General features: G+C 35.5%; 1 protein-coding gene across 4 annotated transcripts in view; it reads right to left on the bottom strand.

Annotated features, from left to right (window-relative positions):
• ARHGAP15 (Rho GTPase activating protein 15) overlaps positions 1-26,003 on the bottom strand; it is a 608,969-nt gene that overhangs the window by 293,583 nt on the left and 289,383 nt on the right. For all 4 annotated transcript variants that reach the window (XM_025431170.3, XM_025431189.3, XM_049097196.1 and 1 more), the window contains 2 exons: positions 11,623-11,721; positions 10,244-10,373 (listed from right to left, as the gene is read on the bottom strand). In XM_025431170.3, coding sequence (XP_025286955.3) covers positions 10,244-10,373; positions 11,623-11,721 — 229 coding nt within the window. The remainder of the gene's footprint in view (positions 1-10,243; positions 10,374-11,622; positions 11,722-26,003) is intronic.

Below are 26,003 nucleotides of genomic sequence, written 5' to 3'. Positions count from 1 at the left end.
TGTCCACAATAGCCAAAACATGGAAAGAATCCAGATATTTCATTGACGGATGGATAAAGAAGATGTGGCATACACATACAATGAAATATTACTCAGCCATAAAAAATGACATCTTGCTAAGTGAAATAAGTCGGTAAGAGAAAGACAATTATGATTTCAGTCATATGTGGAATTAAAAAAAACAAAACAGCATAGGGGAAGGGAGGGAAAATTAAAACAAGATGAAATCAGAGAGAGAGACAAACCATAAGAGACTCTTAATCATAGAAAACAAACTGAGGGTTGCTAGAGGGGAGGGAGTAACTGGGGGATAGACATTAAGGGAGACACATATAATAAGACTGAGGAATCACTGAACTCTACCTCTGAAACAAATAATACACATACTACTTAGTTGAATTGAAATATTTTTTAGAAAAGAAATATAACTGCCAAGGGACCTGAAAAAAAAATCAGTGCCTTACATGTCAAACTTTCCCTTCATTCTTCATAACATAAAATTTGCAATTGATTCCTTCCCTTCATGTCATTCAGTCATTTATTCACTCACTCATTGAGACATTTAATATGGAACACCACTGTATTTCAGACTCTGTTTTAGGTAATGGGGATGAGGAGGAGTCATCATATGAAGGTTCATGCCCTCAGGCACTTGCAGTCTAATGGAATAGAAAGATCCTGGCTTCAGTAAATGACTGAAACCTTGCACAGATAGAACTGCCTCTCCTAGATATCAAATTCTCTTAATTCAGATAGAGTTAGACGTGGCATGCATCTAGGCATGCTTGCCAGCCTATCAATGGAGTGTGTTTTGGTGAGACCAGACTTTTAGCATCTTTCAGTTTATTCCTTATAAGTGGCTCTATATTCGTGTGGTTTTGATATTTTTACTCTAGTGAAAAAAGGCATCTCTTTATCTCTTTATGTGTTATGATGTTTGGCTTGATTCTAATATCTATACATATATAAACTATTAATAGAAAATGAAATCTTTTATTTCTTTTAAGTAAAATTATACAACTCTGTCAAAATCCTACTATTGCACCATTTTACCATTTTATACAAGAATGGAAAAGGCAACTGACACTTGGTGAAGCTTAATCTCTAGAGAATGCTATAACATCAGGCTCACACATTCAGGAATGTCAAAATGGAGCGTTTATTACCCATAACACTCAGAGTCCCATAAGGAATAAAGTAAAAGTATATTTGATGCCATGAGTCAATAGCACGATGAAGATATTAAAAAAACTAAGCCTTTGGTAAATCATGCATTTGTTTAACCTGAGTTTGCTGACTGTTTAAATCATTGGCAAAGTGCATTCTTGCTGTATTTCTAAAGAGAAGAACTGATGGATTTATAGCACACAAACAAAAAGCCATGATCATTTTACTCAGAGTAGACTCATTTGAAAATCATTGTAGCTAATATTTATATTATAATATAGATCTACAAAGTTCTTGGATATATTTTAGATTCAGTATATACATTATCATTAGGTTTAATATATTTGTTAGATCATATATGAATCATATATATATTTATATATTTATTTTATCTTATATTATGTAAAAAGTATCCATTATATTTATCTGGAAAATCATTTTTGGGGAACTTAAGAAACTTGTTCTAATCTTATAACTAGTGTATCTCAGAGGTAAGAGCTGTACTTAAATTTTGTGACTCTTAGACTCAAATTTCTGATACAATAACCATACAACCTTTTGAAAAGGGTGCATATAACACTTTTATGAACTTTCATGTTTAGTCAGATTTTTGTAAGTAAGCTGACCTTAAAGAAAATTTTTCAGTCTTCTAAAACTATCAAAAAATCCCCCAAATTATCCAAACTACTATTACTCTTTTTTTGGTACCCTAAAAAGTTGCTCCTTTTTTCTTGTTTTCAATAGAGCTTTGCAAATTCTAAATCAGAGCCTATAGAAAAGTCTAAAGAGTAAAAATGAACCAGAGTTGTTCTCTCAAGTAAAATAGAAGCTAGAATGCATGAGAGAAAGATGTTGAGAGGACAGTAACTTTAAGCAAAGGGATTGGGATTCCTCCTTTCCTCTCCTGCAAGGTCGTGGCCATTTTTATTCTCACTACAGAATAAAGCACTTATTTGTATGTGATTTTGTTAGGCACAGTACATGTGACCTGCAGAAAACATACCATTGCTTTGAGATTTAAAGTTCTAAGAGAAAACTAGAGAGACATATAGTGACCTTAAAATGTCAACCCAGTACAAGTAATCAGAACAAAGAACAATTTATTATTGTTCCTAAACAAGTTTCAGAAATTTCATCATTTTTAGCACAGAACAAGTAATATGTTGATATTGGTCATGTGAATATTCTAATTCTTTTATTAACTAATTTAATACTACACATTTTGAATACTCTCAGATATTATCAAGCCACTCTGCAAGTAGCAGATATAAGGGTAAATTAGAGTCCTTTTCAGAGTCTGGTAGCTTAGTGGGTAGATAGACCCACTTAATTAGCTTACTGTAACACACTTCAGTAGTTGTAATGATAGAGATATGGACTGAACATTATAAGAAAACCAAGGAAGATCATCTAACTCATCACAGAGATCCAGGAAGTTTTCTGAAGAAGATGTGGCCTGAGCTGAGTCTTAAAGAATGTTAGTTTAGCAAAGGAAGATCTTGACTTAAAGGTAAGAGCAAGCAGAGAGTCCTGTGTGTCAGGGATTACAAGCACCATGTTTCTCTGGAATATAAATCATGGGTCAGGCAGTAGTGGGAAAAATCTGCAGACAAGGACACAGGTCATGAAGAGTTTTCTGTTGAGGAACTTTTACTTGAACCATTTCAATGCAGTCATTTGATTAGAAGTTGCTCTTAACCTTTGACTTCAATTTTGGAGGACATCAACTCTAATGGCACAGTCCCAGTCCTTACATTTTCTATTTGGCCATTGCATCTCCCATTTGGCCTCTACTTTTTTAGGTCAATTAATTTTGTACACAAAAAATATATATTTATTTATATTAGGGAAATTAAGTAGCAGGAGTACTTGGCTTCAGGTTCTATCTAAATAATCAAGGAAAGATAAATTGGCAGACTGATTTACCTTTCCACGAGTCACTCATGAGACATTTCTTGAAGGAAGCTAAGAGTCCTAATGTTATAGGTCACACTTTATTTAATTTGGATAGACACAGTTGTTATTATTGAATACATCTCATACTTTTGGGTGAAAGCAATACCTGATTTTCCTTGCATGGATGTGGGTTTTACGATTAGTAATGAGAAATAAGCTTATTTTCCAAGAAAATTTCAGATTATATCATTTTTCCCCTAAGCATACTATTAGGCCTATTTGGGACACCCAAATAAATGCATTAAAAAGCAGATTACTTTCTTTTATCATTTTGAAGAGAATTAACATAGCTCCTATATTCCACAAACAAAAAGGAGCAGACCAAATAAATTCTATATACAAAAAGAGGTGACCATGTGCATTCAAAAGACTGTTTTTGTCTGCACAGGGATTCACTATAAGAATAGCTTATGTATCGTGTTTAGCTAAGATACTTTAAACTTGATATGACAGTAGGGGACAAATATTATACATTTAACTTTACAAGGAAATGTTAATATATACCTATTCTGGAGTCATAGAATAAACGGAGGGGAAATTTCAGAGGAGATCAAAGAGCACTTTTTATATTGTTTACAATCACAGTAGTGTATTAATGCTAAGGAAATATTGCTCAAGAGTAAGCCCTTTGGATTTGGCCTATTATTGAAAGAAAGGTGCCATTTGACCCAATGAAATCAGAAATTGATTAAATGCAGTTCATCTAAGGGGAAAAATGGTCATGGAGTTACTGCCAGGGTCAGGAAGAGATGGGGTGATCTAGTGCTTGAGTGCTGATAGGGTTAGATAGACTCTCAGAGTAGCTGATGTTACAAGATACATGACAATGGACACCCACAGGTCAGAGGGCAAGATCAACCCCTTAGAAGGGAAAGAAGAGATTAATCAGAATATTCTTTGCTCAGCTTATAACTAGGTCCTCTTATCAAATGATTCATGGGGAGCTGAATGGTTTGAATAAACTGCAATCTATGGGTCCCAGGAAAGCTGGGATTGCTGCTAACTATCTTGGGAACACATGTCAGAACAATTGCTATAGTCACACAGTGCCTCAGTGAAGTCCTGTAACCTTCATGAATACAACCATTTTGGCAAAATAGTTTGGACGCCCGACTATCAAGTGTGTGTCTAATCTTTACTATTTTTTCTCACAGTGTTTAAATGCTCCCTCTTAAGCAGCATAAGTTTTCATTTAAAATATTTCATTTTTTCTTCTGTTACAGAAATGTTTTGAAATAAAGGATTCCCTGAACCTGTGGAAAACGATCAACAAAAGAACTGACACTCACTACTCCTCTGATATTGTTTTCCGACTATTGTAAAACAAAGCAATTTTTATTTTCATATTTTTCTTCAATAGTTATTTTTTTCAGGTGCAAATACTGACCAAAATTGGTGCCAGGGTAGCAATATCAATTGTAGGGGAAAAAACAAGAATCAGATGATAGACCATCCTACCCAAATTGAAAACCTTTGTCTGTCCGACAACACAATAGCCTATAATACTCTGTATAAATACTGTGGTGTTTTTGTTGTTTCCAGGTAAGAGATTTTCTGTTTCTTCAGAATGAGATATACTTTATTTGTGCAATTTTAATATTGTTTTCATTTTCTTGGCAGATGGCTTATCCATCTTATTATTTTCATGCATTGGCAAGATTAGGCTGTTTCATACAAAATTCTTAAGAAGAAACTTTAAAATATGTCTTTATATGGGTCTCCAGAACAGACTTCACAATATGTGTTTTAAACAATTGCTAATCACATATTCATCCAAGAAACTAGTATGACTTTTCCATTTTGGACGATAATAAACATCTTATGAATTTCTTTAATTACACTGTTACCAGAAAGGCCATAATGGTCAGAGAAAAAATATATCAGCTTTTGGAGAAAAAACAAGAAAATAATGAATTATCAGTGTTTTTTTTTTTTACTTAAAGAGGTCTTAATATAACTCATATTCAGAAAATTTGATCTTTAGAAATTTTCAAGCCAGGAGTAGAAAATATGGAAATATGTATATTCTTTTATTGAATTATGACCATGAGTAGTACAGAATGTGTGTGTACTCATTTTTAATTGTGAAACTTTTTAACATACAGAAAACAGGAGCATAATGATCACTCCTAAAGACACCACCTAGATTCATCAAATATTAACATTTGGGACAATACCAGACTTAATCTGTCATTACACACATTTCGTACAAAGAACATCTGCCCCTGCAAAGGACTCACTTCCCTGCCCATGCTGCAAAAATCTTTCCCAGTCCTTCGTTCTCTCTTTTTCCCACTATTTGCTTCTGGATTTGGAGGCTCTGCATTCCCTCTTTGACACCACTGAGGATTTTCAGGGTCCAGGAACCTCCTGGCCAAAGCCATTCTGGTGGGTCATTCTAATTGCTTTGGTGGAGTTGGTACAGGAGTAGCGGAGGGGGAAAAGAGAAACCAGATGGAAAGCAATGGTACTGGAAAGTCTTAGCTCTTAGGGCCAGAGGTGCAACAAACTCAGAACAAGCTGTTCCCTAAAAACAACATTCTAAATGATTGCATAAGGTCCAAGTGTGCTTTTGTGGCTGGTCCGTGGTTTCCTTATGAAAGTGTGCTAAGATCTAAGCATCCAGTTTACAATTGGACTTTGAGAACATAGTCTACTTACAGTTGTGGATGACCAGTGTTATAATTATTTAGATTAGTACAAAAAACTAACTGCCTTCTCTAACAGACTTGTTTTCACTTGGCATAATCATGATTACTTTGCAGACAAATTTTTAAACAAAGATATTATTAAAGGTTCAGAAGTATTTTCATTTTCTACATTGTATGAATATCTCATTCCAATTTTTCCATTCCTTTCTTTACCCCTGGAGCCTGGTAAGTACACCCCTCCTACACACATCATTAAGGGGAGATGCAACTGGGAAAGCCATATCTGAATACTTTCAGTATTTCACCCACATTTCTTTTTTATGAAAACATCATAAGACAGCTAAAAGAAAACTCATTTTCTTTCAGTTCTCTTACCTTTTGATTTTATTCTTCTAGTTCATGTTCATTTGGGGGTGTTTGTTTATAATGCCAAATGTGTCATTTTTATATAAAAATTATCCAAGGTCTCCACTTACGGATTTTACAGTTTAGCGTTTGATCAGCATGCAGTATACCACTTCTAAAGCATAACCCAAATACAAAAATAATTTTAAAACATAGAAAGTGCAAATGAGTGAACTCATGAATTTTACTTGTGTACCTTCAGGTATATCGATTAATGCAGAAGAATGAATACGTGAGTTAATGAATAAACTAAGGCTATGCCTAAAGGAATAATGAAATGGCTACAAGCTGAATCCCTTCCATCAACTGGAACTTCTTCATGACCAGCTCTTCTAGGCATAGAAGAATCATGAGTATCTCTTGGCTCCCTTCTACTATTTCCTGGTGTGCTGCTCCCAAGAATGCCCTGGCTGCCATTTTCACCTGGGGAGTCGCCAGGAGAAAGACCAGCTGCTCATATTTAGATTTTTGTAGCTATGACTCCCATATCCAATTCAGACTCTTTCCACCTATTTTCTCTATACTTGGGGAGAGGATGTCAAGTATATTTGTTCTGTTCCATTCTTCCATTAGACACTATCCTAGGCTCACGTCCTATTTTGATACCATCTGCTTGGGGACACAGAGGATAATAATAAGAGCTCCTGCTCATTGAGTGCCTGCTGTGAGTATTTACATATCTAATTTCAAATTCTCATGCTATCCTGCAAGGACAGTATTAGACCCATTTTTATAGATCTACAAAGTAAAGCTCAGAAAAGTTAAAAAACCTCTCCAAGGTTATCTGATGCAGGATTTATATTTGAGCCTTTCCTTTTTGCCATCAGTGAAAGATACTTCTCTTTCCTTGGAAAAATATGCTAGCATTTTCTTTGATTGACTCTCCACTTTCCATTAACAACCCTCCCTGGAGAGCTGCTCTCCCACTCTCATCCCATGCTGGTGTCCTGAATTTCCCACAGTGATTTGGCCCTTACATTGAATTTTCTGGCTTCTTGTCTGTTAGTCTCAACTGATATCTTAAAATATCTGATTAGTCCTTAATAATGTTGGCAGGTTAGAATCATATTTTAAAAAGGAAAGTATATTTAAGCACTTAGCTTTCACAATTCACTCATTGAGAGTACATATTTTTTCCCATGTTACCCAGAGAAACTGGACAATGAAATGACCACCTGTTAGCTGCTAATGATGTTCACATGCCTTTAAAAAAAGTAATTCTGGCTTTATCTGTCTACAATCTTGGCGACAAAACTCATGGGAACATCAAGGGCACAGGAAGCCAAAGGCAGCAAACTGACAATAAAGTTCCTGCTTAGACTACTAATAAGGAAGGAGATACTGTGAATCTCTAATTCCACATAATTATTTAATCTCAAAAGGGTAACATAAACCTAAATGCATGTTTTAAAAACCTAAGTTTGGATGTTCAAATCTAGGACTGAGATCAGAGAGGTTTTGCACAATATATTTCCTACTTGAAGAAGTATTTTAAAAAGGATCAAATATAAAATATGCCAGTCACTATTTCAAATGCATAGTCTAATTTGATACGGTGTGGGTGGGTTAATCATTATACCTTTCAAAGGAAAATCAATACCTAAATAGTAAACGAGCTTAATTCAAAGTAATAGATGGATATTAACTGTATCCTATATTGCATAAAAACCTACTAAGACTTAAAAAGGGCTCACAGCTATAAATATCCATCAAATATAGAAATGAAGCATTTTCTAAAATTAGGGCTAGCATTACAACGAAATGACCCCTTTATTTTAATAGTGAAATCAAACTCCAGAGACATCTGGTTTTAATTCTCTTGCTAATATGTTTTTGGGTCCCTATTTAAATTTACTGATTTCTATGCATCTCATTTTTAGTGTAATATTTCCATCCAGGTCCAAAGTTGATACAAAGTTTACCTTTTATTTGTTCACTTCGCTGTAGTCTAATGGCTAAAAGCACAGGCTGTAATCTCAAACTGCATGAGTTTGTAACCTGTCCCCATAATTTGTCTTTTACAAATGTCCTTAATTTTCTGCACCTCAGTTTTCTCATCTATAAAATAGAGTTAGTAGTAGAATTGATTCACTGGGTGGGTGGGAGGATTAGGTGAGTCGACATAAATCAGAATTTAGAACAATGCCTGCTTAATGTTGCTAGCTGTCATTATTTTTGAACTGCAAAGGAAAAAGTAAAGATGAGGTCCCTAGAGAATTAGGTACATTTGAACATGAGTAGAACAATCATATGTCTCTTCCCTTATCTCCAACCAGGATTGAATTTAAGCCCTAAATACACAAATAATTATCTTTCCCAATCAAAAATAAATTCTAAATAGGAGGAGCTGGTGCGTTATCTGTAGAAACATTTTCTCCCCAGTATCATCCTAAAGATTTCAAGTGACTATTGCTGAACACAGAATCCATTTGCTTCAATGTTTCTCAGATACTTTTACAAATCTTTATTTTCTCCCAAACTTCAGGCTCTAGAAGCACGTCCAGGTATCCTCCAAGCCTCTACCAGTCATTACCTCATCTATCCTATTATATATACAACAGAATGTTCGCATGGATACATTAACATACCCACAACTGAATTCTAATTCTAAAATGTTACCTTAAATTTGATCCCATATTAAGTAATTGCCATCAGTAAAAGATACTTCACCAGATGACCAGAAATTAAAGGGAAACATTTAAATGAGATAACTCCAAACTGTACCACCTTATGGAATAATCTTTTAAAATGGCACGGCTAACTCTCCACAAATAACTTAATTTGCAAAGCACCATACAGTTTAAGACATTAACATTGATCATTTTAAACTCCAACTTAACACAACTGGCTAGCTAAATATGTTTCTAGCAGTTGCTGAAATTATGGTATGGGTTTTTGAATAATGACTTAATTTTGAAGGGGTGCTTCTACTCAAAGTTGTCATGCTATTTCTAGATAATTTTAAGATCCCAATAATTTAGCTCTGGAAGATATGTTATATATAAATAGCTTCTCTCTTTCTTGTCGTATGTGTGTGAGAGTGCATCTATGTTTATATATACATACATATATGTGTGTGTATATATATATAGAGAGAGAGTCTTCTCTAATGCACACAAATATATGCATATACACATATAGTCATTTAGCACATGTACTCATGTACATGTGTAGATATTCTGTTAGTAGCCTTTCCCTACTTATGGAGTTCTCTGTAATTCAAAAAGCTAGAAAGTAACTAGCTCTGATATCAGATCATAGGGAGATGGCAGAAAAAATAGTGATTCAGAAGATTGAGGATAGCTAGGTAGATAGATGATCCAAGAAAAGTACTATAATTTTTGACACTTTGAGAAATTGGTCTCCTTTGATTCTTGAGACACCTGCTTTGATTTTGGAGACACCTTTCAAGAAGCCAAAACTCAAACCAGCTGTGAGATATGTTGGACACCTTTTCATAATCTCCTTTCGTTGAGAAGGAACAGAATGAGCAAGGTTGAGAGGTATATTCAAGATTGCTATATCATGAGATTGGCCCTTTTTACTCCAAATTCATTTCTTTCAGAATATTAGAACTTGATGTGACCCTAGAGAACATATTATTCACTTCCCACATTTCTAATTTTTTTTTGGTGGTTTGACAGTATGGAAGGTTGCATAGCCTATTGGTTTAAGTTGGTCCAACTGTGGCGGTCACTCACGCATCTTTTAATGTATGAAAATCAAATACTCCGCATACCAAGGTTTGGGGATGCTTGACATTTCCCACTTTTAAAATCAATCACCAATCTGAACGCTGTGGATATTACTCAGAGACTCAGAGATTTGCTGTAAGCAGAGACCATGACCTTGGAACAATTATTTTCTCAAAAGGCATTACCAACAATGACGTGAGCAAAGCACCCAGACTGCCCTCCAGTGCATGAATCCCTGGCCAGGAAATGGCTACGAATCTTCCATGAGTAGTATGAGTTTGGCTGAAATCTTATTTCAATGCATTTATATTTCATAAGCATTGCATTTAGGCAAAGTTAAAATCAGCAAGTAAAAAAAAAAATACTTACTTAAAGATTTTCTGTGTTCTGGTTTCTGTTCTTTTGTATCATTATCGTAGTGACTTAGTAATTCAGTACTGGAGGATCTCTGGATTTTGAATAATTCCAGGTTTCTTGATGAACCACTTGGATCCTTTGGCTGGAAATAACAAACAATTAGACTGAATAATTTTACAAGGAAGAAAGGATTCACCAAATAGCTTAGTGATATATTTTGATGTTAGATTTTAAGGGAAGATTGAACTAAGATAATTATTTTAGAAAAGGGTCTCTATGCTAAGCTCAATAATCAAATTTAATAATAGCCATGTACATATATATAAACTTACTAAATGCTGTGCATTACCCCAAGCACTGCTCATGTATTAACTCAATTAATCATCACAGTAATACTACGAGGTAGATATCATTTATTACCCCTACTTTCCAGACAAGGAAACGGAAGCCAAAAGAGATAAGTAAACTGCCTAAGGCCACACAGCTAGCAAAGGATGGAACCAGGATTCAAACTCAGGCAGTTTGACTCCAGAGTCTACTCTTAATGACAACAACAAACTCTGTGTGTGGGTGGGTGGATGTGGGTGTGAGCAGTCAAGCATGTCTGAATGAGGGGACTATATGGATGATGGAGAAAAGTCAATTTGTTATTTTTTAAGGTTTTAGTCCAAAAATGATATAAAGGAAGACTGCAGTTAAAAGCAATAAAGTCACACAGAAAATGCTGTCATTCCCTATTTTATTTTATACCTTATACAAAGCTCTCAAGGATAGTTTTTTTTCTCAACATTTTGCAAATATTAGTGTCCAAAAATTAGATGTTTGGTCTAGAATCAGTATATAATGGTAGTTTTAAATAATTTGATTCTTTAAAAATATACTCTGAATATATGATTTAGGGTAATTTTATGAAGTTTCAGATTGATAATTTTCATGAGAAGAACAATCTAGTGTCGCTGGAAAGATAATGAAAGTCAGTACAAAGGATTATTATTTACTGGTGTTATAAGAGTGAGCATGGGCTTAATTAAATACATTGATATTTATTTTCAAGAATATGTATTACAGACTACATAAACTGAAAATGTGAAAACTCAGTAGTCATTAAGTGCTTGTGTGCTTTTTACAGTTTCTAGTAAATGAATGTCCATGTTATTTCAGTGGGGGAAATGAATGCACTGTGTTTTTTGAAAGAGAGAAATCAAATGATATTCAGCTCTACAAATCAAGTCTGTTGAATCAGGTTTTAGTGGACTCTATCTAAACTTAAAATAACTTAATATCTCTCAATCTAGAGGATCCATTTAAATGTGTGTGTTATATGCCTAAGCAACACAATTTAAGTGACAACATTTTAATTAATAAAGGTAACAGCCAAAACAAATACATACCAATCTGTCAATTGCATTTTTGATAGCGTGGAACCAATCCAATATGATGAAGTCAATATCTGACTGTAGAAGGAATTCATTTCCTGATACTGTTGTGATCTGAAAAGAAAAAATCGACAGGTAAGCAAACCATATAAAATAGATCTCTTACATTAAAAAATGAAAAAAAAATATATATATACTGCATATATATGTATATATATATACTGTTTGAAAAACACACTTCAATACACCAAAATATTTTCTTGTATTCCAGTAATTGTCTTTCTGGGAACTGGGAGACTAGGATCATTTTGAACTGCTCTCTATAAACTGTTTTTTCATGTCATAACAAATACATTATTGTTGTAATAATAGAACGATTAACTCAGAGTAGGACTAAAGCCGAATTACTCCAAGTCAAGAAGAGGCAAGTCAGGAAGTTCAGAATGATGCAGACGGCATCCACTTAAGTCAGAACCTCAGAAAAATGTACCCGGGTGTGTCAGAATTCATTCTGCACTTTTGGCTCTTTCCTGTTTGTCTTTTTCAAATCTAATAGTATCTCTATATTTGATTTCCTTTTATGGAGGGCTGTAAAACAGATTATTTACCAAAGAGACTAATGCAGACTTTTCCAAAAGGTCATTCAAATGAATAACATTTGGCTACTTCTACTTTCCTATGATAAAGATCTATAGGAAAGTAATAAAGGACTAATTTCCCTCACAAAAGGAGTGTATTAGAATAAAAGTTTATTTACATATTTGAACCTCTCATGGAGAGTATTTATCAAGTGAACATCCCCATTTCAGACTCTCAGAGCTACTAAGTAGTTGGCAATATTTAACATGTAACTATATGTTTTTCACTACAGTGCATCTTTTCCCCCGCAGAATTGCGAGAGAAGAGTGTGACCCTATAGAAACAGAGCAATGCTCTTGATTTCACGCATAAAAGGCTACTTAGAGGCGAATTTGATTAGAGTGGGTGTGGACACGCTCTCTGTATTAGGCCATCAATCTGAACTGTGAAGATTTTCCCTTTGTATTGACTTTTTGTTTCAACTGGAAGATGAACATTTCCCGACTACTGTCACACATCAGGCAAGGCTTCAGAGGTTGAGAGGACTGACATTTCAAAATACTCAATCAGGAGCTAGTCACCTCTTCTCAGCCTTACTTGCTCTAAATTGGAGGTGAACACTGAAATGTGGCACAGGTTCAGAAAATCACAAATCATGCTTCAGGATGTCTCTATAATTCTATCATTCAAGTGACAATTATTACCCAAAATAGCTCACTCAGAAGGTTTCAGTGATTCTTATGGCAAAATTTAATGACAATGATCTCGGAGTCTTAAAGAAATCTTCGATTATACACATACATATATATTCACTTGTCATTTATTTTTAGAAAAACTATATAAAGATGCAACATCTCTCAGTGCTGCAATACAACCATTCTTGAGTGAGATGCGTTCCGATGTTTTACAACTGTAAGGAGAGGAACTATCCAAGGATATGCAATTATGAGAACTGAAAGATTAGAAAATAAGAGGAATTTAATTATCCACATTAGAATTTGACAGACTACCAGAGCCAATGGCTCTTTTTTTTAAAGTAAAATTGCATGTAAGATTTGGGATGGCTCAAAATAGCCTCCAAATAGTCCTCTGTTTTATGTATCTATTAAAAGACAGTTAAGCTGATGTTTGCCTAATTATCTGAACACCCTAGCAATGTTCTTTACTTACATAAAGTTCCAAATATTTATTCTATGAAGTGTTGCCACAGAAATAGTAATCTAGAAATATAAGGTCACTTGTAACTAACCCAAGAAAACCAGTAATGTCCTTGACCTCTACCTTCATTCTAATTTAAATTTAAATATTTTGATTATGAATGTATTATATAACATCACAATTTGTTAACATACACAAAGAAATATGAATTAGCCCAAACACAGTGTACTGTCTAATATATTTCTCTGCCATTATAAATAAACCATTATTAAAATTATAAAAAGAAACATTTCAAAGTACAAGAAACAAACATAATTAGATTTACTATATTCTGAGGGTTTGAGGAAAGAGCTAACAGTTCAGTTTTCAGTCTAGTAAATTCAAACAGTGATAAAATGTAAGTACTTCAGCAGTACATTTGCATTTTTGGTGCATGCTATGCAATGCAAAGGGGATCTTTTACTGCCAACACAACCGAAAACAAAATGTATTTTAAAAGTTTCTTTATCCAAATATATTGCTGCATTAATCATACATAATCAGTGATTTATGAATTCATTTGAGGAAGCTGGATCAGAGAACTATATGAATGCAATTCATTCAAAATATACTATCAGAAAGATACAGTTTGCATTCTTTCCTCTGTCTTCCCACTAATCTTTCCAGTTACTAGGCAGTCTGGAGAAGTCTGCTACTGCTCTCTACAGTTTAAATGCTTCCACTTCTTAATTACAGTCAGTAATTGACTTTGTTCTGCTCTATCCCAGATATTCACAGGAAAGCAGTTTCAAAGTCTTTGGCTGCCCGAGCCCATTTAATCCAGGTTTCTCAATCCACATTTTACATTACCTCTTTAAGGTTTTCAGATAAATGGTTTGCTGAATCATATTTGCAGTTTGAACAATCGAATTTTCAACACTCTTGGGGGGAAAAGACATCAGCAAAGACTGTTTTAGCTTTGACTAACCCTTTTGAGTGAACAATTGCTGATAACAATCTAAAGTGATGTAATACTAATAACCGGCACAAAAGATTTGATATTAAGCCATGCTAATGTGTTCTTTCTATATCATGTTTTGCTTAAGTGACAGATGCTGGCGTGAGGTGGATGAGGAAAGAACTTACGGAAAATGCAACCGGGTTTAGGCAAGAATGGCTAGTCTCCATCTCACTTAGTGGCCTACTTTAGACAAACATCTGTTGAAATCCCTCCTTGCCACCAACTCATATTTTGAAGCGATCTATCCTGGCACCAAAGCAGTCTTAATGAAATGTGCTACTGTTGTCAATAATAGATATCTTGAATTACCTGTCTGGGGAAATTTGCCTCAAACGTTTCACACTCAATAAGGACCTGTCTGAACTCTTGCTGGTGACACATGGATGCCTAGTAAATCATATGAGTATATCCACTTGGCAATGGGAAGAATAGACACATTGACACATTCTTTAAGGCTTTTGGGTATTATTTCAACAATAGTTTTCCTCTGGTCTAGGAATCTAGGTCTGTGCCCTTGTTGTGGTTCTTCTGAAGATGGAAGCAGGTATCTCCCAGCTTCAAACTCCACCAATAAGTGATGAGGAGAGAAGAAATGTGTTGTTCAGGCTTTAATGAACACATGGAGTATTGTTATGCTAATTTAAACATCTTTGAGGAGTTTTAATGAGTAGTGTTTATGTTTATTTAAGTATTGCCCTTTTCAGTAACATCAAGTATTGTCCTTGCCACTATACAGTCTGGCATTTAGTCTTTCCCGTGTTTGATTTTAACTTAAGTGAAAAATAATATATAGAAAGGCATTGATACTGCTAAAAATTTCTGTAATTTGGTTCACCGGAATAGAAAAACTTTTTAGAATTTCACATTTTTTCCTAATTATAAAAATAATTGTGTTTATTATGAAGAATTTGGAAAAAAATAAAGATAGCACAAAAGCAAAATAAAACTATGGTTCCACAGAGTAAACACTATAGACATCTTAATTTAGTTATTACCAACCTTTTATAAATAATGATCAAATGTATATGACGATGATCCATGCACAACTTTATGCTATGGATAGGTACCTTAGCAGTAAAACATATTTGATGGCTGAATATTGTTGTCTTATTTCCACTCAGTTTGACCTCAACTGCATTTGAGACTATCAAAGGTACAAGAGATATTGAGTGATATGTGTTCCCCTCTTTGATATTAGCACCTTTCCTATCACAGAATAAATTCCACAAATAATTCTTTGTTCATGAGACCAAAAGGGAATGTATCTGACCAAATATCCCCCTAGTAATCAAGGACTGATTAAGCGTCCATTAAGTACAAGGCACATTGCTAGAAGCTAAGGATATACCACCCCCCAAAAAGCTCACAGTCTGTTTGCATAAATAGGACATATGCATATAAAGATAAATAACAATAGAAAATGGCTTATGTGAGTCCCAATGTGAGTGGCACAGACAATGCTCATGTCAAGATTTCAGAGGAGTGAGTAATTACCGCAGACACAGTTATGTCATGGAATTATACATAAACTGTTGGTCATGATACGTTATTCTTTAAAGGTTGATTATATCAGAACCTTAGTGTATTAGGGACGTGAATACTACCACTTGGTATGCAAAGTGATATCAGCTTTAATGATCTCAAAGCACATAATAAACATTCTTCAAATGCAGCTTCCCTCCACTATCATAAAGTAATTTTGCAAATGAAGAAAATGAAGCAAATGAGGAAAATGAGAATGCCATTCTATCAAATTGGCATCATTTTAAATGATAGAATTAAGAGATTACAAAGATCTTGATTTCTAGTTCACTAGTCCTCAGCAAACAATCTCATACAGTCAAGGACTCTGTGCAAATGAGAAAAGGACTATGGTGATTTGGTTTCAGTTGTGAAATCCGGAATGCAGATCTTAGAAAAAAAGTCACTTGCTTCTTTACTGTTATGTTACAGATAGCTCAATTTAAAGGATCACCCAATATCCTTATTTAGATGTTTTCTTTTTTTTTTTCCCTGAAAAACAGCCACTATTCTGCTATGAAAAAAATATGTCTAAAACAGGACTGAAGCATCAAAAAAAAATGCCTTCAAATATCAAAATCTAAGGTTTAAGGCCAAAGGACTAAAACAATCCTACGTTTGAACTAAGTATCATTCACATTTCATTTACTATCAATCTTTGACTATGAACCAAAGGGGAATTTATTCCATCTTAAGGAAGCTGAAAATGTATGCAGGAAATGTGTAATAAAATATGCCAAATATTCAAAAAGTCCTAAAAAATGTTAAATGATATGGCTACAGTGATTCTACAAATAAGTGGATTATCCTTTTAGGAGGAATGGAATTTAATAACTATTGTATTTGGAGACACTTTGGACTTCATGATGAAGTCATTATATTTGAATTAAATTAAGTAGGTATAAAAATTTATGCCAAAATATACTAAATCCATTTGAAGTGAATTTAAATTATTTTTTGAAATTAGTTTAGACTCTATCTTTACTGAATTCTAACAGCATAAAATATAGGTACCTATTTTGACTACATTATAGTGAGAGCTCAAGGCCTAAAACTGAAGAAGTAATGTTTAAAAAAAAAAAGAACACCTCAGTTTCACATTTTTTTCATCTTGCATCACACTTCCCCAATATTCATTTGATGTAAGTGATCAAATAAAAGTTGTCATGGTTATACTAATAGTTAAATTTCTTGGTCTCAACGGCGTTTATGACCACCAATGAAATTACATTATCAAGCTACATGTCTATCTCAAATTACACTCTGGTTTGAGTAACTCCTAACATTTTTCTTAACATATTGAGCAAAGTTAACATAAAACTATGGGTAAAATATCAGTTAGAAGTAAAAGGTCTTCAATTTGTCTTTCCAAAAATGTTTCTTGTTAAAACATTTTGTGAGAAAGTATCTGCCTCGTGTTCCCAATGTTGCTAGATGTTAAGTAAATATATGCTGATTATAAGAAAAAAAAAAGTTGCTTTGGCAACTCTCTTATTAAAATGCATTTGTAACCCCCATCTGTCATGAAAGTTTTGAAAAGTTTGTTTACTTTGGATAGCAGCCTTATCCAGGGTTACCCTAGCAAACAATGATAGCAGTCTTCAGAAGTTGTGTGAAGAACAAGCCACTAGGGATCCATTTTTGTTTTAATTGGCACACACAAACACTCTTCTGGTCTGTCAGAAAGATCAAGCTAATATGCATGGAGGGTGTTATATTCTTAGCTTTGGGGAGCAGTAAAGCTCCCTTTATTTAAGTAATTTAAATGATAGACTGCAAAAACTTTGCAAGTCAGAAAAATGTTTTATACTTTCTTAGGGAATATTTGTTTTAAGCAACGGAAAATGTTCTACATATCTAAAGATGTTGAACCTTATGTTGTAATTACCCTTTCTTCCTTCTGACTCCATGAAATATTCTTAAATCCACATGCTACTAAATAAGGCTAGCCACCAATGGATCCTGAATTTCCACAACTCCCCCTGTGTTCACAAATGTGCGTTCATTAGTTTCCAGATGTTTACTGGATATGTTTTCAATGTATTTGGGGTTGATTGATTTGCATGTACATTTATTGAAACCCTCAGTGGTGTCATCATATCAAAATAACCTGCCCGTGTAAGCAATTTCTTATTTAATGGAAAGTAAACAAATGTTGGGCTACATACACAACAGATCTCAAGCGCATTCCAAAATCTAAGGTTTAAGGCCAACCTTCCAAAGACAGTACTTTTTAATTGAAATTGAGTTGTACCTTTGACATGCAAATAATTTGGTTCATGCAGATTTGTTCTGCATAATAAAATTGGCCCTATAGTGAACATTCACGTCTGTATCAATTGTCCACTCTACCTTTCTATTTGTTAACGAAATACCCACACCGAAGTTTATTTCAATCAAACAAATGTTCAACAAAAACTCATGTGCATTCTTTTATCAGTAGGAAAATATTTTAAGTACTGAGAAACAGTCTTCTCAATATTCATGAAAGAATACTATCTAAGTAATTAGTAGATAGTTTAGCAGTTTCCACAGTTTTGCAGTCAGCTACACCAAAACTTTTGCCTGTGGTGTTCATATGAAAAACGACAGAAAAAGTGACTAATCGAAGCAGTTGGTGTATAAAGATATCAGCTTAGGGTTTTTATTGCTGTTAATGTTAATTTCTAAATTTGTGGGGAGTACTTGCCGCTAGATAAACTAATCATCCTAGGACTCATGTTTGCTGGTAACCACTGCTCAATCAGTCACTGCCAGTCGCAGATCAGCTTTTAATCTGAGCTATGTTCACTGTGCAAAATTACTCATTTAGTCCCGTAACATTTGGAAATCTGCAGCTCCCACCATTTTCAAACTGGAATGATTTTCATTATGTCCTATTTATGTAATGCCCAATTTAAAAGAGATTAACAAATACAAAAGTATAAACATAAAATCTCCTTTTCCCCGAGGTATACTAAATTATTCTCTATCCTATATTTTTTGACCCATGGATTAACATTGGATATGTGTTTATATTATAATGAAAATATCATGTTATAAAAAATTTCTATGCATATAAAAATCTCTGCTACCATCACCTCCCACATGGACTTAATAACAAAAATCTTTGGATTTCCCCACCATCTCATCCTCACTTTCTCTTCCAGTCCGTATTCCATATGCAGCCATCGTGATCCCTCTGAAATTTGGATCCAGTCATCCTATTCCTCTGCTTGATATCATCCTGAGATTCCCCACAGATGTTGCATTACAGTGCAGACTTTAATTCAGCCTACCAGATCCACCTATGACACTGCTCTATGGTTCCCTCTGCCTCTCTATCATTCAGCCATAATATTTTTTGTTGTTGTTCTCAAGTTCTCCCATACTAATTTTTACTTCTCTAAGAGTAGGTTTCCATTGCCCAGAACCCTCTGACTTCCTCTATCATATCATTCGGGTCAGTTTAGTTTAGTTACATTTTCAGAAAATGGTTCTCCAAAATAGACATCCTTCCTAAGCATTCCCATGATATCTTGCTCCTAATTTGTTATTAGACATATTGGTCTTCGTTGAAATTCTCTGTTGATCTCTCTGTTCCCCCTACTACAGTATATTCACTCTGAACCCTAGGGCAATAATCTACCTAAGGTATGGCTGCACAACCCACACCTAAGAGGTATTAAATAAATAATAAATAGATGAACACTATATATCTTCTACATTTCAGCGAATACATTATAAGCTACTATTTGATATGCCACAGTATATGTAGCTCATCCTCTATTGTTATAAAATTTTTTATGGTAAAAATATTTATATTTATATTTAGATAACTAGACTCAATTTAGATGATTCCAGTTTTGTTGGCAATATCCAAAGCATCATAGTCAGGCGCCGGTCAAACATAGACCTTCTCTCCATCAGGCATGATCAAGATGTTAACCTTGGCTACATCAGTGGCCTTTGTCACAATCTGTTTGATCTGGTGCTTGCTGGCTTTGACATCCACAATAAACACAAGTGGGTTATTGTCTTCTATTTTCTTCACGGCTCATTCAGTAGTCAGGGGGAACTTGATGACGGCATAGTGGTCAAGCTTGTTTCTCCTGGTGCTCTTTCAAGGATATCTGGACTGGCTGCCTTTGGAGATACACTGTCTTGGGCTGTTGGAAGGTAGGTGACATGCAGATCTTTTTTTGTGACTCTGGACATCTTTAAGTACTGTATTCTTGGCCTTTAAAGCCTTTACTTCGGCTTCAGCTTTGGGAGGGGCAGGGGTTTCCTTTTAACCTTCAGTGCCATCTTCATGAAAGGCATCCATTGGGCAGCCCGGTGGCTCAGTGGTTTAGTGCTGCCTTCAGCCCAGGGCCTGATCCTGGTGACCCGGGATCAAGTCCCATGTCAGGCTCCCTGCATGGAGCCTGCTTCTCCCTCTGCCTGTGTCTCATGAATAAATAAATAAAATCTTAAAAAAAAAAAGAAAAGAAAGGTATCCATTGTAATAAAATTAGGAGGTTGCAAGACCAGTGTGTTCTTTTAGGCAATGTAAGTAGTTTACTTTGACATCTACTAATACCACTTTTATCACTAGGCAATCCATTATGAAGATTGAGAACCACGGTCTGAGGCTATATTTTCCCATCAGTCAATAAATCCTAGATTTCAGACAATAAGATTAAGTTTGGAGGAGTCAGGAAGAGCAAAGAGTGGGTCGGTATTTCTATACATATCTCTAGGATAGAATTTTCTTGATTATATTACAAAGCCATCATGTGTTTTCCAGGGATGATCTACTAGGTCAACCAAGAATCTCATTCTATGTATGGATCTTTCCAACTGAGAGTTGATAATGTGGGAAACTGGATGCAAGTTTAAGATTTTCAAGAGTTAATCATTAGATTAATGGGTGAAGTCTTTAGAGAACCTCAGTGATGCAACGGTGCTCATTGCTTGTCAATCAACATTGCAGCCATTAATTACACTAAAACACTATTCACATTTATAAACAAGCAAACTGTGGGAGGACAGGTGGCAATTGTTATGCTACCAAGAATTTTATTTAGACGTATTAGCTAATTAAAGATACAGTGACTTATGCAGAAACAGGTACTGTCACCACAAGTTTATTACTTACACCTTTCCCATTAATAAGTGCTGAGATTGCACAACAAGAATAAAAGATGTTGCAGTATGTATCTCTGTGCTATTGTAACATATTTGGCCATGATTATGAGTGTTTATAAAACATTCAAGAATTGTTCCATGTCTACTTACATTAATGAGAACACCTGTTAACTTTAGTGCTGTACAGACTTATTTGCATTAGATTCAGGTTTTTGCATACTGTACATCACTTTTTGAAACAATTAGATGCTTATAGAGAAATATAGCTGAGTGAAAAACAGCAGCTTGAATGCCTTCCGGCTCAAGACAATTCAACTCCAGGTTTCAGTGAAAAACAGAAATCTGCTGAATTACAATACTGACAGTTAGAAGTGAATGTAGGTGTATTTTATATTTTTTACATTCAGAGAACAGAAGATACATATTAAAATCTGTGCTTTAACATTCAAGTAAAATTGCAACCAACGAAGACAGTTTCCAGACGGGGTTGCCAAGCATGTAAAAAAAGACTATGTCACCACAAAGTGGATTCTCTATCATCTTGGGGACCTCCTATGCAAATCTCAGAAAGCTAGATGATTTCCACAGGAGACAATGTGCAGACCACTGCTCACTTGGTTGTGTTTACAACCATTGGCCATAGGGCTCTTCCCATGTGGAAGAGCACTGGAAGGAGGGAAGCAGCTGAGGACCCCCCTCCTCCAACCCTTGACTTCTGAGCTGCCAGTCACAGCATAACCTACCCACCAAGAAAGTTCCATAATTCCCTTGCAGAGAAGCCAGTGAGTCTGTCTTATTCATTACTAAGAAAAAACTGTCATAGCTTTTGTAGGTCTCACTCTATTGACACATCTGTCTGCCACTCCCCATAGGATGTTATAGCTTCTGTGATTTAAATATTTTCAGTTATTGAAAAGGGAGCACTCGCACAAATCTGTGGATTCACAGCCTCTATTATCATCATTATATTTAAGAGGTGCAATATTTACATCAAAATGACTCAGTTGGTGATATATTCTAAAGATAAATGTGTATTTATGATCTGAAGAAGTGTGATTTATAACTACTTTGTCAGACATAAACAGAGTGCCTCTGTGCTGTTCTAGTAAATGCAGATTAGCCAGGGCACAGATGAACTATTTTCATAGGATTAATTCTACCTTGACCTGGGAAATGAGGGAACTGAGAATTCCCCTTGGAGAACGTGTAGATCACAAGAAGGAATGGCATCTATTTCCTCCTCTACTGTCTCATCATACAGCCTGGGAAAAATAACAAATATTAGGTGGGGATTTGGGAATCGACTAGTGAAATTTTTAAAGATTTATTTCTTATTTGAGAGAGAGAGAGAGTAGCAGCAGCAGCAGTAGCAGCAGCAGCGGGGAGGGACAGAGGAAGAGGGAGAGAAAGTCTTAAGCAGACTCTGCACTGAGCACAGAGCCCGATGAGGGGCTCCATCTCAATCTCATGACCCAGAGATCATTACCTGAGCCAAAACCAAAAGTTGGACACTTAACTCACTGCACCACCCAGGCACCCCTCAACTAGTGAATTTTTGTTGTCTGGAATCCAAACCTATATAATTCGGGAAGTTAATATTATAGTAAAACCTTACTTTTAGTTTTTAAAAATTTTGAAATTGTATTTAACCAAGTGCTTGATAATCTAGATTTTGCCCAAAACAGCATCATTATTCATGAAAGATGATACGTTAAGCATATGCATAATTAAGAAATTGACAAATGACGTAAATTGAAATTTTTGAATTTTTTTCCTAAACATATGCAAAAATGATAATTCTCCCTATTGGTGAAAATCCATATTTATTCAAAAGGATTATCTTTAAACAAACATGAAGAAAGTATCTGGTATTTTAAAGACTATAATTTAGTGGCATATTATACATAATACAATGGTATATAATATATAATTTAATGGTACTTTAAAAAATAATCCACTTGTGATTATATGGTAGACAGTGACATCTGTCAGTTGAGCAACAGGACACATATTTAATAATGGAGACATTTGACATTGGGAATGACATACACAGTACTCCATGATAAATGTGTGCACGAACACTTAATACTTCTTATTCCATGATCTCCTCCAGCCAAAATGGTTAAAAATAGAACCTTTTAAAAGTGTTGGATTTAAAATATTATCAGTGACTACATAGGGTGTTTATATAATTTATTGCCTAAACTGTGACAATTTTGAAAGCAAAAGAGGTATTATTAATAATAGCACCGTGACAACAGGTCTACTTTGTAGACATTGGGACATATGGCTCACTATTTATCATACACAATAGTGGGGAGCAATTCAACAGCCACTGACCTTTAGGGACCTGGTGAACTCCTACTAATGTCAAATTCCAGGAGCTGTGTGGTATTCCAAAATAAGTTAGTAGTGACCCTTACTCTTAAGAAGCTTATAATCCAGTGTGACAAATAACACCAACAGGGGAAAGCAATGAGAAACAATAGTTAATCATGATTGAAGATGGGGACTGTGTACTCATTTTTAAGGAACAAACCACAGTTTCTCTAAGGGTAAACAGGAATCCTCAGAGAAAAAGGTTTGAGAAGGTTCTTACAAGGATAGATGAGCTTTAGTAGAAGAAAAGGAAGGGGGAGGGAATATGACAGGTGACAGGAGCAGTTTGGGCAATCACGGAGATGCAGGGAAGGACAGAGCGTCTCTAGAGGTGCTAGAGGACATTCAGAAGCTGTTCCTAAATCCTCTTTGTGGGTCTTTTCCCTTCATTCATCCTTAAATGTCCATTAGCATTCCCTACTAAGCCTTGATTCTTCCCACTTAGGGATACACTCTGGAGTGACATTGCTGACTCCACTTGTTTTAATTGGCGTTATAATCTGATAAGTCCTTAATTTATATCTCTAGTTCAGACATCTCTATCTATTTAGTATCTATTTGGGATCTTCTTCAATATAAGCCACCATTATCCCTCGTCTGATCTCTCTACTGCTAGTTTATCTTTTTACAAGCCATTCTCTACATCCTCTTATTAGTGAATTCTTGATTTCATCATTGGATATCTTGATAAGTAGATTCTCGTGTTCACTGGGACCTAAAGAATCAGCCCTAGAATCTGTTTACAGAGCTTCACACGCAATTTAAAAGTTACTTGCTGCTCTAGACTTCAGGTAGATTACCAATCCAAGCCCATATCTGTACATGTCATTTAAAAAGTCACTGAGTGGATTCCCATTATCCTAAAGATAAACCTAAATTCTTTAATATGGACCATCAAGTACTTCAGGACTTCTCTCTTTGTCTTCAAACTTTTCTCTCCAAGTCCTCTAACTACGTAACTTTGAGCAAGTTATTAGAATAGTTGTGTTTCAACATCCTCACCTATAACCTGATGAAAATAATACCACATAGGACCATTGTGCAGGCCATATGAGATATAATTCAGGAAAAGAATTTAGCACAGTGCCTGGTACATAGTACTTTCAAATGCTGTGTTTATTGTTATTTGATTCTTTGGGTTCCCTGGATTTTTACAAACTTATTCTCTTCCTTCAGGAAACTAGCCAAATATCACCTACTCAGGAAAGGCCTGTCTAACCTCAGTAAGGTCAAAAAAGAAGTGTCCCTCTTGTAGTCCATACATACTCCATCGTGGTGTTTATCCCACCATCGAACTTATCAAATCTCTTGTCTGATGTCCACTACACTTTAAACTCCCTGATGACAAAGACCACGTGTCCCCAGCACTTGGCGGATCATCTGGAATAACACGGGCCCTTGAAGGTTCTGGAATGAATGAATGAAGGCTAGGTTGGCATAGATTAATACTGCAGAGGCATGGTTTTCAGTTAACAGAAGACCTTTAAATTTGGAAATGTGTTTCATTTGTTCTGTTCAGCATGAGGAAAGCAATGCTAGATCACCGAGCAGATCTATCAATCAGTAGAGCCGAGTGGAGGGTCAGAGGCGCAGACACATTCTCTCAAAGCTGGATCTATCTGTATTGCAACTTCCCTAATCGGCAGCACGGCTCTGTCTTCCCAAGAGGTGCCAAGTGCAGCACTTTGGAAAAGATGATACACTACTTCTGTCTCATGTGGAGTGCCTCTTCCATTGTCTCCTGGGCTTTCTGGTTCTCAGCCTTTTTGCCCTTCTTTCTACACAGCTTAAGCTGCTTGCTTCCCTGCCTTTGATTTTAGAGGCTAGCTTGTGAGATGCTAGGTATTTGGATTCAGATCTTTGTCTCACCTCAAGGTGACTTGACATGATCTCGAGTCCTGATAATTAAGAATACACCCAGTTCGCATTCACTGAAGCTCAGCTCTGTAAGTGCATCCTTATCCTGTTTCTTGGCTTCTGATTCCCTAGTCTGGTGGCTTACATGGTGCACCAGACCCTCTCAGCTGGCAGGAGTCCTTTTGCCAGTATCCCTTTCAGGAATGGGGGGCTCTGCTGAGCATCTCCCTGGTTCTCTCTGCCTGCCCCCCTTCTTTAACTCCACCTTCCATCTGCCTCATCCACCTAAATTACTAGACACGTAACCAAACAATAATCCATACTTGCATTCAAGGCAGATGGTCATATGAGTATCTGAAAATGAGCCATTTCAGTGTATTCATTGATTATCAAATTGGCCTGTGAAATATTCTTGTTATTTCAGGTTGGAACTCACACTCTAACAGCCTGGGCTGGATTCCGTCATCTTAGTTTTTGTTTCTGTATTCTGTTCAGCAGACACCCTTCCTTCGATATTACCAGGTTGACTTTTCATAGCACCTGTCTCAACTATAGTTTTCTCCTGATTCATCCAGGTGGTTCTAGTGCCATTAACTGGATTTTCCTGATCTCTAGAAATAATCCTAATCCCTGAATAAATGATATCTAAAAGTCATTTATGCAGTGAATTGCTCTCCTAATTTTTGAGGCTCACTATGAACCATTGTGTGGCTCTCCATTGTCTAGGGTCCTGAGGAGAAGGACACCCCCAAAGGGTTGTAATAAGCCATCCCCATCTGGCTTGTAATTTGTT

Source organism: Canis lupus, chromosome 19 (genome assembly GCF_003254725.2).
Source record: "Canis lupus dingo isolate Sandy chromosome 19, ASM325472v2, whole genome shotgun sequence".
NCBI classification, from domain to species: Eukaryota; Metazoa; Chordata; class Mammalia; order Carnivora; family Canidae; genus Canis; species Canis lupus.
The sequence above is the reverse complement of the archived record's forward strand: the minus strand, read 5'-3'. Positions and strand labels throughout refer to the sequence as shown.